Source organism: Myxocyprinus asiaticus, chromosome 7 (assembly GCF_019703515.2).
Source record: "Myxocyprinus asiaticus isolate MX2 ecotype Aquarium Trade chromosome 7, UBuf_Myxa_2, whole genome shotgun sequence".
Taxonomy (NCBI): domain Eukaryota; kingdom Metazoa; phylum Chordata; class Actinopteri; order Cypriniformes; family Catostomidae; genus Myxocyprinus; species Myxocyprinus asiaticus.
In genome coordinates, this window is record NC_059350.1 from 33,442,780 (window position 1) to 33,459,905 (window position 17,126).

Sequence of the window (17,126 nt, forward strand, 5' to 3'; positions counted from 1 at the left end):
ATGTCCAGATCCAAAAAAGACAAAAAGCACCATAAAAACCATCACACTTTGTGTTATTAATTTAAAATCTTCCCTTCCGCAATTAAACAATGGCGCCTCAAGGAGTGTTCAAGCATTATTGGTTCTCGTATTCTTGTGATCAATCACGGTGTGTTGTTTCAATAATTTGAATTCTATGCAAGTGCAAATTATTTTTGAAAGCTACAGCAATCACTATCCACTGACTTTCACCTTCTATGTTTCAAAAAAGTAAGAAAGTAATGCGGGTTTTGAACGACATGCGATTTAGTAAATGATGGCAGAACATACATTTTTGGGTGAACTACAAATAAACCTTTAACATAAAATATAACTCCTCGAGGGGTTAACTAGTTCAAGTAATTGAGATTTTCTTGGATTTACAAGGTATTTTTAGTCAATGTTTTAGGGATGCACAAATGCCTCTTTTATACCTTCTATAGCAGTCTGTAGCCATTCACCTGTTCTTGACTTCTCTCATGTTCTGAAGTGACTTAATGTTCTTTGGTGTTCACTATGATGTAGCTAGCTGCATCAGAGTGCAACATTTTGAAGTGGTTTCATTTTCCACTTGGATACACCTGGTCTCTTTGGTGATAGTTGATGATGACCTTTATCATTGAGAACTATGTTTAGTGCACTTAGAGTGTCTGGCAGGAGCTTGGCTCTGACCCTGAAGAACATGCTAAAAGCAAGAGAGTATACACACACACACACACACACACACACACACACACACACACACACGCACACACACACACACACACACACACAAAGAAAACACTCAAAATACTACCCAACATATTTATATATATATAAAATAAATTGTTAAACAGATAAGCAGACAGCATAACATTAATTATATTGATAGATAAGATATGAAATGGCGACTTTTAGACCTAAATAGAAAAACAACTAGAATAAAGATTGCCAGAATTGCTTATACACAGCATATTAGATTCCCAAATATGCTTGCATGTTTGGCCAATCACTGTATTATGAATTAAGTCTATCCTTGGGTCTCTCCCAGTGCACTGCTTAATAAGTAGATTTCTATGCTAAGCATATTCCTGCGTGTGTGTCTGTCTGTGTATGGGCATGTTTGTGCAGATTGTTTCTCATCTAAGGGAGAAGATAGGCTGTTTCGTCGTTTATTCAGGAGGTATAATCAGTTCATTCGCCCAGTGGAAAATGTGTCTGACCCTGTCACCGTGGAGTTTGAGGTCTCCATCTCACAGCTTGTTAAAGTGGTAAGAAAAACGTTCTAGTGTCCCCTGTCTCAAAAACACATGACCTGATTTTGTCCTGAAATTGTGTTTGAACAGAACTGTGACCCTGTAAAAAAAGTTTCTAGGCCTCAGTTAAGATCAATATGTATCTAAAGAAGAAATTGTATAGGACATCCAAATCATCATTTTGTTAATGTTTATACTTGTGATCTTTTAAAAAGGAAAAATAAAACTCGCTCTGCAGGTGGTTTTCTATAAGGGAAATTCTATGCTGTTGTAGGGGCTTTTGTTTCATTTACCGTGGTCAGAGAGAGCATTTGAGTTAAAAGCCTCTGTGCTCCACTGTTACAGAAAGTTGTGCAAACTCTAAGCTTTCTGTGGCGTCATACAAATCAGCATTCCAGGATTACATTTTCACATCAAGAGGGGAGAGCTACCAAGATTATAAGCACATCTTTATTCTTACTTCACAGAGACAGACACCTGAGAGATTAACAAGACATAGCTCACCACTTTAGAGAACAGAATCCTGGATTATAGATTATGATCACTCTCACAGGATTAAGAAAAATTAGCTGGGCAAGCATTTATAGTAGTTTTCTTGTGAATATGCAGGTGTTTTAAAAAGAGCTATTATCAACTTATACAACTGATATAGGTTACTGCGATAAATGGCATATGTTATGCAGATAGAGCACGTAGGTTTTCTTGAATGTATTACTCTACATCAGTAGTTCTCAACTGGTTGGTCGTGACCCAAAAATGGGCCACAAGTCTGTTCTGACAGCAGACAGCAGGGGAAATACAATGCTAAATGCAAAGAGCAAATTGCAACTAACCATACAATCATATATACCGTTAGGATCGCAAAATAAAAAGGAGTATCAACTTTTAAAAGGGAGGAGAAAACACTTCCCATGGGCCCTATTTTAAGAGTGATAGTGCTAAACTCTGTGCTATGCCGTAATTTATACATGCAAAGTCAATGGGTATGGCCAGAAAATTTTGGTATTTTCGTGCAATCGTTCGCTAAGTCTAGGCGCAAGTGGGTTTGGTGAATTTACGTGCACAAAGAGCTGATGGTCTGAGTCAAGTGCCATTTAATTAAGAGGTTCTTGTCCAGCACCATCTGCATCCTGTTATATAGTCCATTCCCTGTCAAGCACCAGCGATATAAACAAAGACAGCACATTTAAAAGAAGTTGGTAGTTTATATGGACTATATGCAATGAATTGGAAGAATAGAAATATGGATTCACGTTCTTTTGTGCATTATCTGCATCCTTGTTGAATGTCAGGCTTCTATGACAGTGACACACTCCTTTTATACGCATGGAAAATGTGGTTCTTGTCAGGATTGGTGGATTTATGCTCCATTAAATTATAGAGAATGTATTATTTATAATTTTCATCTACTTACACACAAATCATGGCTAATATTCAAAATTCAAAGTACACTTCACATGAAACTAAAATATAATCAAAACAACAAAATTGCCAAAAAATTATACCCAATCCAAACATTTTACTCTGTCCAACTTCTTCCACTGACCACTTTTGCAGTGACTTAAAAATCACAACAGGTGGAAACATACCAATACAAAGTAGATCATAAATACAATTGTAAATATAAACATAATAATAATAATAATTGAAAAATAAACCATGACCAAAAGATAGTTTAATGCAAATCGCATAAATATTTGTTTAATAAAGCAAACAATGACAAGATGTCAAATGACATTGTCATGGACATAATTTGATGTTTCATTATATTTTCAGAGTTTGGACATGGACTTTTTTACCATCTGCTGGTGGAATCTCCAAACTGCAAATGCAGGAACTGAGTGCTGCAAAAAGACCTGCTTTTGAAATATCTTAGCACAATAACCTATTTCTCAGGAAATGAGCATATGTCATTAACATACAGTACACCACCAGTTTGTGTGCATACACCCACAGATAGCGCAAACACCCCCACCCACGGCCACTTGCCCTTTGCGCTGGCATGAAAATTGCACCTAGCATTAGCGCTCTCACGAATATTGGATAAGATGTTGCGCACGGTCGTAGCGCATAGCTACGAAAATAGAGCCTCATATCTTTTGTTGTTGACATCAAAGGCTGTGCATTCAATCAAACAATATGGTATTTTTTGTGCAAATTCATCTTGGTAATCTTTGTCCCTGTTCATTTGATGATAGGGTGGTACGTCAATCTTCTGCTGATGTTTAAGCATTTACAAAATTGTCAATTTCCTATTTGGCCACGTCATGTTAATAATGTTGCATATTGTTGGGTAGAACCACTTATCATGGTCCTGAAAGCAACAGCCAGATCTCTCTCTCCCATAAGACAATATCTGTATAGATTTTATTGTTAGATCATGTTCCATTCTAAAAAAAAAAAAAAAAGAGGATGTGTGTATTTTTCTCTGATTGTCTCTGTCACTGTAATTGTCTCTGTTCATCTTTTCCCCTTTTCAGGACGAAGTCAATCAAATCATGGAGACCAATCTATGGCTGAGACATGTAAGTGATGTCTGTGTGCCATATGGAGGCCTTACGCATGCACGTGTGTGTGTGTGTGTGTGTCAGCTCCAGCATCTCATCATCTTTATGTCTTGCTGAGCCACTGTTGATAAGAACATTACAAGAAAATTTGTATAGCATATATATATATATAGCAGGGTGGGATTTAGAGATGAAGGAAGGGAAGGGAGAATATAGATATATACATGAAACAGAACAGTGGACTCAGTGAAACAGGATACGATGGTAGAGAAAAATCTAATTCATGTAAAGAAAGGAAAACTGAAACTTAGCATAGGTGGTTAGCTAAAAAGATGGAAATACACAGGTATGTGCAAAAAAGAGTCTAGCCAGGTCAGATAATAATTAACTTTATCATTTGCAATAATCGGCAGAATAATAATTATCTACTACTCTCAAGAGTTCTGAATCAGCAAAGATTTTTTTTAATTTATTTTTGTAACATATTTTCACCCTTTAAATATGGACAGATAAATCCACTATTTTAACTTCTAGAATATGATATGTTTGTCTTTTTCCTTTTGTTGTATTATATTGAAAATCATAATACTTGGATCATGGATCACTTTCATGATCACAAGGTTTCTACAGGAATGTATGGTTTAAATATACAGTAGGATTAGATATATGCATACAGTATATACCTTATGATGATAACAATTATGAGTTCTATACACGAGATGCTCCAGCATTACTGCTGCAATTTCTGTTGACATCAGTGTAGAGCGGAGGAGGGCGGGGCCGGGCTGGAATGATGCATGCCCGGTCCCCAATCAGCCTGATGGGGCTCGCGAGGGATAAAGGCGGCCGGGGACGACAGTTCGAGAGAGAGAGAATTACAGGCAGCTGCCCTGTGTGTGGTTATGTTTGTGTGTTTTTGGTTAAGTTGATCATTAAACTATTATTTATATTCTCAAGCCAGTTCTCGCCTCCTCCTTTCCCTCTAACCCCCTTACAATCAGCATTTGGGTTTTGTGGTTCATAATTGAGGGTGATTATGTGTGCTTATGAATGCATTGTGTAGTACCGTACTGAAAGTGTGTTGCTTTAGCAGGATTGTGTCTTGGGGTGTTTGTGGATTTTGGTACATGGGTTTTGCAGAATCAAAGGATGTGTGCATTTGTGACACACCCTGCAGTATTGTAAAATAAATATGTGCAATGCCTGATAGCAGAATTCTTGATATCTCTGAACACAGAGAGACCAGCAGTCTTAATAACATATCTTTCTACACAGACATGTCAACAAACCAAGATGTGCACAAATACATAGAAATCCACACAAACATACTGCTCGTATAGCCCTATACAACTATACACATTTATAGACAACCTCTATAAGCAACATAGCAGCTCCTGCAAAAAAAGTTATTTTTCTCTTCTCTGCAGATAACACACACACACACACACACACACACACAAAACCACTCACACAAAACACACACACATACACTCACACACACATACACTCACACAGTGCGGCTATCCTTCTGAGGACTCTCCATAGACATAATGATTTTTATACTGTACGAACTATAGATTCTATCCCCTAACTCTACCCCTAAACCTAACCTTCACAAAAAATTTCTGCATTTTTACATTTTCAAAAAAACATAATTTAGTATGTTTTTTAAGCTATTTAAATTATGGGGACATTAGAAATGTCCTCATAAACCGCATTTATAGCATAATACCCTTGTAATTACCAGTTTGTAACCTAAATTAATGCCCTCATAAACCACCCAAACCCACCTACACACACACAAACATACACACACACACACACATTGGTGCGGCTATCCTTATGAGGACTCTCCATAGACATAATAATTTTTATACTGACGAACTATAGATTCTATTCCCTAACCCTACCCCTAAACCTAACCCTCACAAAAAAACTTTCTGCATTTTTACATTTTCAAAAAAACATTGTGTGGCAGCGGGGGCGTGGTCAAGCATCTCTCCGGAGAGAGAGAATGCGGTAAGGGCGCTTACACCTGAGCTAAATTATGTCTAACACATGTCTCTAATTTCATTGAGCACGGGGAGAGCGGCATAAAAGGGCCACACCGCAAGTAGACGCAGAGAGAGAGACTGGCGCAAGAAAGGCCACAACGCCACATGATATTGTAGACGGAAATGTTAAGTGAATGTTTGATTGTAAAGCTGTGGACTGTGAAGCTGTAAGCGTTAACGTGCATAATTAAACTCCTACCTGAACCAGGAAATCTTAATTCTCGACTTCTCCTTTCCACTGAGAAGTGTTACACTGGTGCCGAAGCCCGGGAAAAGGTTTGAAGATGGACGGAAGTCGCCCCGTAGAGTCCTCCCAATTGGCTGAGATCCTCCAAGCCCTTGCTGGCTTACATCGGAACCACCAGCAAACCCTGCTTGAGCTCCGGCAAGATCAAGATCGCCAGTTTGTGGAGCTCATGCGCGCTCAAGCAGAGGACCAACAGGCGATCCGGAGCCTCCTCAGCCAGGAGGCATCCCAAGCCGCGACCCCGGACACCCACACGCCGTTGCCCGCACCTGCGTTACAGAAGATGGGGACGGCGGACGACCCCGAGGTGTTCCTGGACCTGTTCGAATGCACCGCTGAGATCTGGGGCTGGCCGCTCGGCCAGTGGGCGGCCCGACTCATTCCGCTATTGTCCGGGGAAGCCCAGCTCGTGGCTGAACAACTGCTGGCAACGAGCCTCCTGGCTTACGGAGACTTAAAGAAAGCCATCCTACAACGGGTTGGTCGGAGTCCTGAAGAAAGTCGTCAACTCTTCCGGAGCCTGAAGCTGGAGAGCTCCGACCGCCTGTTTGCTCTCGCCCAATGGCTCTGCGACGCCTGCCGAAGATGGTTGCTAGCGGGGGACCGCGGCATCGACGGGATCATCGACCAGGTGGTACTGGAGCAATTAATACATCGACTGCCGAAAGGGACGGTGGAGTGGGTCCAGTGCCACCGCCCAACGTCGCTGGAGGAAGCCGTCCGGCTTGCAGAGGACCACATGGCGGCGATCCCGAGGGCGGAAGAGCCCTCCTACTCTCTCTCCCCTCCCCCTGTGTTTCCCCCTGTCTCATTCCCCTCCCCTAACTCCTCTCGTTCTGCTCTCTCCTTAGGGCCCGTCCTGCAGACGAGGAGGACTTAAGACACCGAGACCAGTTCCCCGGGCGTGGGAGGCGACGCCTTCCCCTACCCCGATGCCCCGCCGCTCTCCCCCTCAGGGGGGGCGCCCGCCGATGCAAGTGCGGGCGTAGCGCCTGGGCCAGCCTGCTGGAGGTGCGGGGACCCGGACCACTTCCGGGATCAGTGCCCTCTGATGGAGCTGGGGACGGTGGTGCGGGACTTTGACCTCCTGCAGGCTGCCCCCGACCAGGCTGGAGCGTACCGGATACCGGTAAGTGTCAAGGGGGGTACTCACCAATCATTGGTGGACACCGGGTGTAATCAAACCACTATCCACCAACGCTTGGTTCAACCCGAGGCTTTGGGCACAACTAAAACGGTGAGGGTGAAATGTGTGCACGGGGACATTCACAAGTATTCGGTGGTGACCCTGACGATTAAATTCCGGGGGAAAAAGCATAGAGTGGAGGCCGCGGTTAGTTCCCGCCTCACCCATCCGCTGATTTTGGGGACCAATTGGACTGACTTTAGAGTTTTATTAAAGGGAATTTGTGCGGATGGGTCCTGTATGAAATTAGGGAGATGTGCAATGTGCGATGCTCTGGCAGGGGAGGTGGAGCCGGGGCCGTCCTCAACAAATCCACGTCATAATGACGAGAGAGGGGGAGAGGCTGCAGCCCCTCCCCTTCTCAGGGAATTCCCTGAGGGGGATTTCCCTTTGGAGCAGTCGCGAGACGAAACCCCCAAACACGCCTTTGACCAAGTGAGAGTCATCGATGGTCAACAACTCCAGCCCGACATAGCCCTTTCATACCCCTATTTTGCGATTATAAATGAGCGGTTGCATAGAGTGACACAGGACGCTCAGACTAAAGAGGATACAACCCAACTTTTGATACCACGGAGCCGTCGGGAAATGGTATTCCAGGCGGCTCATTATAATCCCATGGCGGGTCACTTAGGAGAAAGGAAAACACTGAACCGTCTAATAAGCTTCTATTTGCCGGGCATTGGCAGCGATGTCCGCAGGTGGTGTGCGGCATGGCGCGAATGCCAGCTGGTTAACCCACCGGCCACCCCAAAAGCGCCATTGCACCCTCTTCCGTTGATCGAGGTCCCCTTTGAGAGAATTGGAATGGACCTCGTTGGGCCATTAGAATGGTCAGCACACAGACATTGCTTTGTATTTGTCCTAGTGGACTATGCAACGCGTTATCCAGAAGCAGTGCCTCTTCGCAACATCTCAGCACGCAGTGTTGCGGAGGCACTCTTCAAAATAATCTCCCGGGTGGGGATTCCGAAAGAAATCCTCACCGATCAGGGCACAATGTTTATGTCACGGACACTACGTGAGCTGTACGAATTGTTGAGTATTAAATCAATTCACACTGGTGTGTACCATCCTCAAATGGATGGCCTAGTGGAACGATTTAATAAAACCCTCAAAAACATGATTCGTAAATTCGTGCACGACGATGCTAGAAATTGGGATAAATGGCTCAACCCCCTGTTATTTGCAGTACGAGAGGTCCCGCAAGCCTCCACTGGCTTCTCCCCATTCGAGCTGCTGTATGGGCGACGCCCACGCGGTGTGCTTGATGTATTATGAGAAGCCTGGGAGGAGGGATCTTCAAATAGTAAGAATGAAATTCAATATGTTCTTGACACTTTGGGACAACTAACACAGGAGAATTTGCTCCAAGCTCAAGAATGATAGCGCCGACTATATGACAGGGGAACTCGGCTAAGGGAATTTGCACCGGGAGATAAAGTGCTTGTATTGCTTCCCACATCGAGCTCTAAATTATTCGCCAAGTGGCAAGGACCCTTTGAGGTCACACGATGAGTGGGAGATCTCGATTATGAAGTTAAACGAACCGATAGAGGGGGCGCACGTCAAATATACCACCTCAACCTCCTGAAATTGTGGAGGGAGGCGGTCCCTGTGACGTTGGCTACGGTAGTTCCCGAGAAGGCGGAGCTCGGACAGGAGGTGAGTTCAAAACATAAACAGTTCACCCCGGTCACTTGCGGAGACCACCTCTCACCGAGTCAACTCGCGGAGGTTGCTAGGTTGCAACAGGAGTTTGCGGATGTGTTCTCCCCTCTACCGGGGCGTACAAACCTCATTCACCACCACATCGAGACCGAGCCGGGGGTCATGGTACATAGCCGCCCCTACCGATTACCCGAACACAAGAAGAAAATCATTCGGGAAGAACTGGATGCAATGCTCAATATGGGGGTAATAGAAGAATCCCACAGCGATTGGTCCAGCCCAGTTGTTCTAGTGCCTAAGAGAGACAGGTCTGTACGGTTCTGGTTGGATTATAGGAAAGTCAACGCGGTGTCTAAATTTGATGCGTATCCAATGCCTCGCATTGATGAGTTGCTCGATCGGTTGGGCACTGCTCGATTTTATTCGACATTGGATTTGACAAAGGGATATTGGCAGATCCCCTTGACACCAATTTCCCGTGAAAAAAACAACTTCTCCACACCGTTTGGATTACACCAGTTTGTGACACTTCCGTTTGGTTTGTTTGGAGCCCCGGCTACGTTTCAGCGTCTCATGGACCGAATCCTCAGACCGCATTCAGCTTACGCCGCTGCCTATTTAGATGACATCATCATTTACAGCAATGATTGGCAGCAGCACATGCAACATCTGAGGGTGGTTCTGAGATCGCTGCGCGGAGCGAGACTCACAGCAAACCCAAAGAAGTTATACCCGCGATTGGGCGGGTGGAGGTACGGTATCTGGGGTTCCACTTGGGCCACGGGCAGGTGCGTCCCCAAATTGACAAGACAGCGGCAATTGCGACCTGCCCGAGGCCCAAGACCAAAAAGGGGGTGAGACAGTTCCTGGGGCTGGCTGGCTATTATAGAAGGTTCGTGCCTAATTATTCAGACGTCACCAGCCCGCTGACTGATCTCACTAAAAAGGGAGCTCCAGACCTGGTCCAGTGGACGGAGCAGTGTCAGCGGGCGTTCACGCAAGTTAAAGCCGCACTTTGCGGGGGACCGCTTTTACATTCACCTGACTTCTCTCTCCCTTTTGTTTTACAGACAGATGCTTCAGACAGAGGGCTGGGGGCTGTGCTCTCGCAGGTGGTGGAGGGGGAGGAGCGCCCGGTGCTGTACATTAGCCGTAAGCTCTCGTTGAGGGAAACTAAGTACAGCACCGTGGAAAAGGAGTGTCTCACCATCAAGTGGGCAGTCCTCACTCTCCGATACTACCTGTTGGGGCGGGCCTTCACCCTCTGTTCCGATCACGCCCCGCTCCAGTGGCTCCACCGCATGAAAGATACCAACATGCGGATCACCCGTTGGTATCTGGCTTTTCAGCTGTTTAAGTTCAAGGTGGTCCACAGACCGGGGGCACAGATTGCTGTCGCTGACTTCCTTTCCAGTAATGGGGGGGAGTGGTAGGCAGGCCGGATGCCTCCCCGGCCTGAGTTGGGCAGTGGGGATATGTGGCAACGGGGGCGTGGTCAAGCATCTCTCCGGAGAGAGAGAAAGCGGTAAGGGCGCTTACACCTGAGCTAAATTATGTCTAACACCTGTCCCTAATTTCAGTGAGCACGGGGAGAGCGGCATAAAAGAGCCACACCGCCAGTAGACGCAGAGAGAGAGACTGGCGCAAGACAGGCCACGACACCACATGATATTGTAGACGTGAAATGTTAAGTGAATGTTTGATTGTAAAGCTGTGGACTGTGAAGCTGTAAGCGTTAACGTGCATAATTAAACTCCTACCTGAACCAGGAAATCTTGCTTCTTGACTTCTCCTTTCCACTGAGAAGTGTTACACATTGTTTAGTATGTTTAAGCGATTTGAATTATGGGGACACTAGAAATGTCCTCATAAACCACATTTATAGCATAATACCTTGTAATTACCAGTTCATAGCCTAAAAACCTCATAACTTCGTAAACCACCCAAACCTGTCCACCCCCCTCCCCCCACACACACACTCAAGCACACAGTGTTATTAGTGCAGACTATGACAGGAAACAGATGACATTTTGAAAAGTTTCATGCACAGTCAAGCCACTTTCACACAGTCACACACATTCATATATACAAAGACAAATGTACAAACACAATCAGGATTGTAAACTGCAGACATGGTGTTCATTATTTCTACTTATTCTTAAACTTCTGTATTTATAAGTGTCCTAGAATGTGGCACAATAGCTTTATTGCTTCTAAATGCTCTATGAGACTTTTTTCCATTTTGAGCTTTTTTGTATTTTGAAATTATTGTGCCCATGCACACATATGAGAAAATACAATAAAGCACACTGAAGAAAACTGCAGCATTTGAGATTCATTCCATACTGTTTGTGTAGAATGGAGTACATTCTACACAGTGAAGTGCATCTCTTGTTTTGTAACAGAATATTGGTTTACATATGTATAAAATCAAGCATACCTTAAGCCAAAAAAGTCATGTGTTTTTGAGTGACAAAATATTTATATTGGGAGAAACAGTTTGCCAGTGTTTTGGTGAAATGAAATTATTTTGAGAGGTGTATGAAGTGTTGTGATGGTTGAAGGCATTTTGGATGAAAGTTATGCTAGTATAAATGTTGGTAGAGATGACTGTGTGAAGAGTCTTGAAAATGTGTTCTCAGTATTGAGAAATGTGTGAAAATGATTGTAAAAACTGTCAACTGTATATGATGTCATTTTTGTGATTTTTTTTTTTTTTTTTATAGATATGGAATGACTACAAGCTGAAGTGGTCACCAGCAGAGTTTGATGGAATAGAGTTCATCAGAGTCCCATCAAATAAAATCTGGAGGCCAGACATCGTACTTTACAACAAGTGAGTCAAGTCTTCCAACTTCATTTAATTTCAACCTCATTTTATTTTGGAGCCAAAGGAACAATAATAATAAGTAATAGTTTGAGAAAATGTAAATGCATCAAAGCTCATAATATTCTTATGTGCTTTTTGACACAGTGCTGTTGGGGACTTCTTGGTGGAGGATAAAACCAAAGCTCTTTTGAAATATGATGGAACAATCACTTGGGTCCCTCCTGCAATCTTCAAATCCTCCTGCCCTATGGACATCACTTACTTCCCTTTTGACTATCAGAACTGCTCTATGAAGTTTGGTTCCTGGACTTACGACAAAGCCAAGATTGACCTAGTTCTCATCGGCTCAAAGGTCAACCTGAAAGACTTCTGGGAGAGTGGAGAATGGGAGATCATTGATGCACCAGGTTATAAACATGACATCAAGTACAACTGCTGTGAGGAGATCTACCCAGACATTACCTACAGTTTCTACATACGCCGACTGCCCCTCTTCTACACAATCAACTTAATCATCCCCTGCCTCCTTATCTCCTTCCTGACCATACTCGTCTTCTACCTTCCATCAGACTGTGGCGAGAAAGTGACATTGTGCATTTCTGTACTCCTCTCTCTCACTGTGTTCCTCCTTGTCATTACAGAAACCATCCCATCCACCTCACTCGTGATCCCTCTGATTGGCGAGTACCTTCTCTTCACTATGATTTTCGTCACCCTCTCCATTGTCATTACAGTCTTTGTACTGAATGTGCACTATCGCACCCCTATGACCCACACCATGCCCTGCTGGGTTCGTACTGTCTTCCTTCAAGCTTTACCCCGTATCATGCTTATGCGTCGGCCTCTCGACCTGTCGGAGTCCTCTGGAAAAGAAGAACTAGAGAGTGGGGGCTCATCCGGGAGTGGAGCAGGAAGAGGAGGGGAGGGAAAGAAGAGGAAAAATAGTGGATCCCAGCAGGGAGCAATGAACTCTTTGGAGTTTGGAGAGGGAAAAGCAGTACTAGAGGGAAAGAAAGGGGGATGCCCATGTCACCCAATGAAAGAGGCACCTGAGGGGGATTGTGGGAAAGCCAGCCGTCAGTTGAGTCCGCAGGCCATCAACACAGTTGTAGCTTTCTCGGTCATGTCACCGGAGATCAAACAGGCCATTGAGAGTGTGAAGTACATTGCTGAGAACATGAGGAGCCGCAACAAAGCCAAAGAGGTAAAGAGTTTCCCATTTAGTCAGTCCACTTGGTACAACATAGTGATTATGGGAAATCATGCTCTCGTGTACATACATACAGTGAAGATACTACCTATTCACAGCTGAAAGGCCGCTAATGTACAGCAACAAAACTTACCCCGTATACCAGCAGGTATACAAATATCTTGATGAACATTTCTCACTCTTAGTGATTAGCATAGTGGTTGTAGCTAAGCCAGCTAAACAGATCGAAACATTGGAGACCTCATATGAGAAACTGTTCAGATACAAAAATAAACTGTATGTATTGTGCTGTAAGTTCATTAAAAATAATACTCGATTGTTACCACATTTCCGGCATCGCACAATTGCAGTTTAGACAGCTTTATTAATTAGAATGGGAGCGGTAGCATTGCTTTAAGTGTAGATAGAAATGTAATACATTTTTAATAGAATACTGTCATAAAATGAAGGAACTGTCTGATACAGCCAAAGTCAGTTTTCTTTTTGTTTAAACTAATTAGCCATTAGACTAATCACTTCTAAAAAAGTACAATGGTATTGCCAGTTTTTGGACTGTACCAGTAAAGTAGGCTGCCATGTTAGACATTCAGAACCATGGTTTATTTATTATTTATCTTGAAACCATCATTGTACCATGATTCTTTTACATTATTGCTGTAAGGTCATAAATATTAATGCCAGTATCCACCTTTTTCCGGAACGAGGAAGTGTTCCATGATTCGCCTGTTTTCATTTTCCACTCTCCAATGTTTTCACCCGCATCGGCGTATATTCTTAGCGGGTAAAGTATTTCATTTTTTTTCAGAAATTGTCAAAAAAACACGTGGCTCTATATTGCTGATACGTCACAGAGTTGAGATGACCATATTTTTTAAAGTGCCTCACCTGAGTATGTAGATGACATGAAGCGATGATCCGAGGTTAGTTATGTTGATATCATTATTTATTTTAAGTTGTTATGACAGCCAACAACTGCACAAGTTGTGTGTGAAATTAATTTGGACTCCAAATAACACTTAAATGTTTGTTTTTCTCTGTCTGGATCACTCATTTCGGTTAGTTTTACATTACTTCTCCAGACAAGAAACAGAAAACTGGCAATTAGAATCATAATGGAGCCGCGCAGTGATTGCTTAGGAAAAGTGTGGATATAGTAAAATAACGTTATAGTAATAAGAAAAAAAATAAGAGAAATATTATAGAAAGTGTCAGTTCTAAAAAGAGGATGATGAGGTAAGAGTGAAAGCAGCAGAGATGACAGGATGAATTGAGGAAGCAGAGATGAGAGAAAGCATATAAAATATGTAAAAATTAGTGCATGCCACTGTCAGTGTGTGTACGAGAGAGTGCGATTTCCCATAGTCAACATGTTGTACCTCACCTCCTTCTGAGAACAATAGTTCAATCAGATACACTTCCACCAAATGAATACTTGAATGAATACTTCATTCACTTATAGACAAGTGAAGCAATCTGTTGGTGTTGGGGGGTATGGTTCTGTCCTGGGCAAATTCTCCGCCCGTCCATGCAGCCATGCGTGGACAGAGCAGAGTGTAGCAATAGGGGTAACAGAACAGATCCAGCAGAATTATTACAACATTGTTCCATTTTTTAAACATTCTGACAGCGCTACATGATACAATTGTTCATTTGCATAACACTTACTAGAACTTCAAATACTGTATATCAAGTTGGCAATCAAGAACAAGACAGAATAACACACTGAAGATAGGAATTCCAAACTGGCAATCAACTGTAGAGTTAGAGCACAAAACAACAAGACAGATGTAGAGAAACTAAAGGCAAGCTGCCATACAGAGGTGAAGCTGGGGATGGAGGAGGGTGTTAAGTGCAGCTTGCATCCATGCAATGAAAAGACAGCTATGCAATGAATGAACGAATATATGGAGGACTTAAATAGAACCGCTCTGATAAACGTCTGAATTGTATCGGTAGACATCATGATCAGCTGAGCATCATGACTCACGTGACCTGACAGAACTAATGCTACACTTGATTTATTTGATTATACTGTAGGTTCACTAACATGGCAACACATTTACTGTACTTGCATTTTTGTTCCATTCACTTGTATGACATCACTTTGATTTGTTTGCCTGGTATGGCATCATCAGATTTGATCTGTCATCAGAACCTCATAAATTATTGGAGGAATTAGCCTCATTAGTGCCTGACTGGCTTACAATAAGAAGCTATAACTCTAACCCCCACAATCCTACCCTTACGAGCATGTAAAGCTGATCAGCCTGTCGGCTCTAAAGGGGGACCTTCCTCTAATATGCTCGCTCATCCCTGTAGCTCCTAGCATACCACAGTTCACTATATTTATTGTTTTCCGAAGAGAGTTAGTGATGGACAGTTCTTTTTTTCTTTTCTTTTTTTTGCCATTTCTATTTATATGGAAAGTAGAGCAGTGACAGCAAATGGTGGTGAAAAGAGGGGGAAATGGGTTCGGCAAATGACTCAAACCAGATTAATTTGTGTTGCCTGCATAAGCTTATCCGTTTACTGCCTGGCCACAGCTCTGACAAGATGGTTTTAACAGAAATGTGGCAAACCTCAACTCAAAAACCTCAGATTGCAAATTTATATCAAGCTTTGGATGTATGTCCTTACAAGCACAGGTTATGCATTACAGACTAACATCTAGCACAAGCGTAAACAACTTTTTACCTGGCTTTAATGTGTTCTCATTTTGTCACGGGTTGAAGCAGAGGCAGGACCCAAATGCAGAGTTAAAAAACAAAAGGATTTATTTATAGAAAATAAACAAAACCAAACAAAAACTACCCAGTAGGGGAAAAAACAGTCCAGGGCAACAAATTAGATGACAGGCTGGGGGCAGATGAACTGTACCCAGGACCAACCGGAACCAACAGACTGGAAGGCAAACAGGACCGACATGAACATGAAACAAGCACTGGATGAACTGGCACTGGACAGCACACACAAGGAGACTAAAATAGGGAAGGAAACGCCACGCGATGCACGCAACAGGCGACAAAACGAGACAGGACACCTGTGCGACACACAAACCCGACACCCCAGACCGAAGTGACCAAACCTCAGCACAATGTGAAGACAGCTCGTGATCCGGGTGCACAGCGCAACGCAAAGCACACTAGTGGTCATGAGAGACAGACATAAATGATTGACATGAGTGCATGCCGCCAAAATTATGTAAGCGCAATGCACTCACGCCAATAACAGACAGAACAAGGAGCATGAGTGTCCGAATCCCGACACCAACTGAAACTGAACCAGACAGTGAAATCAGGATCCAGACATCATGCTCCGAACATGAAACATGAGACCAACTGAGTAGCGCACGGTAGGAAAATAACAACCGAAGCCGTGCACTCACACAAAGACAGAAACGAAGCACCATGACAGACACAGGACAATGATGTCATGACCCTGTCACACAAAAAACCGGACTGACAGAGTGACGGGGTCGTGACACATTTTCCTCCTTTCTCTCATTTTCTTTACTTGTTACCTCTAACCTCTCTTTTCTTTCATTTATTAACCTTCCCTCTCTCCCCCTTTTTTCTCTGTTTATTGTGTGCCCTTTCTCTCTTAGGTGGAGGATGATTGGAAGTATGTTGCTATGGTGATTGACCGCATCTTCCTGTGGGTCTTTGTGCTGGTGTGTGTGCTTGGGACTTTGGGCCTCTTTCTACAACCTCTCATTGGCTTCCTCTCATAACTGACAATGAAACACAGATGTCAGCCTACAGTACCTGTTCCAACCAACTAAAGACACTTAATATCTGTTTTAACAATTATCTGAGTCACTGACATGCTGTCATATTTAATTCAAATCACATTTATTCTGTCACTACAGCAAAACTCTACAACTATATACTGATGTCCTTGCGCAGCAAATAGCTAATTAGGTGTTATGTTTTTTTATCTGCCACTACTTGGAGACTACTCTTTGCCTTTTTAACAATCAGGGACTCTAAAAATTGACAATTGCAGAACTTTGTAATCAACTTAGAACTTTCTAATGTCAATATCACTTACTCCATAAGAATACTAATCAGACTGATTGGTGTTCTGTTGCCACAACTCAAGCATTACATTCCACATGATTAGACTCACATGATACATGCCATTTTATACAAAACAAAATGGCCATCTT

At 43.1% G+C, this 17,126-nt stretch overlaps 1 protein-coding gene across 1 annotated transcript in view; it reads left to right on the forward strand.

Moving 5' to 3' along the window:
* Positions 1-16,735, forward strand: part of chrna6 (cholinergic receptor, nicotinic, alpha 6) — a 29,669-nt gene extending 12,934 nt beyond the window's left edge. Inside the window, exons 2-7 of the mRNA XM_051702368.1 lie at positions 1,129-1,268; positions 3,734-3,778; positions 11,645-11,754; positions 11,893-12,606; positions 12,664-12,952; positions 16,563-16,735. Of these exons, the coding sequence (XP_051558328.1) occupies positions 1,129-1,268; positions 3,734-3,778; positions 11,645-11,754; positions 11,893-12,606; positions 12,664-12,952; positions 16,563-16,688 (1,424 nt within the window). The 3' untranslated portion in view covers positions 16,689-16,735. The remainder of the gene's footprint in view (positions 1-1,128; positions 1,269-3,733; positions 3,779-11,644; positions 11,755-11,892; positions 12,607-12,663; positions 12,953-16,562) is intronic.
* Positions 16,736-17,126: the final 391 nt, after the last annotated feature.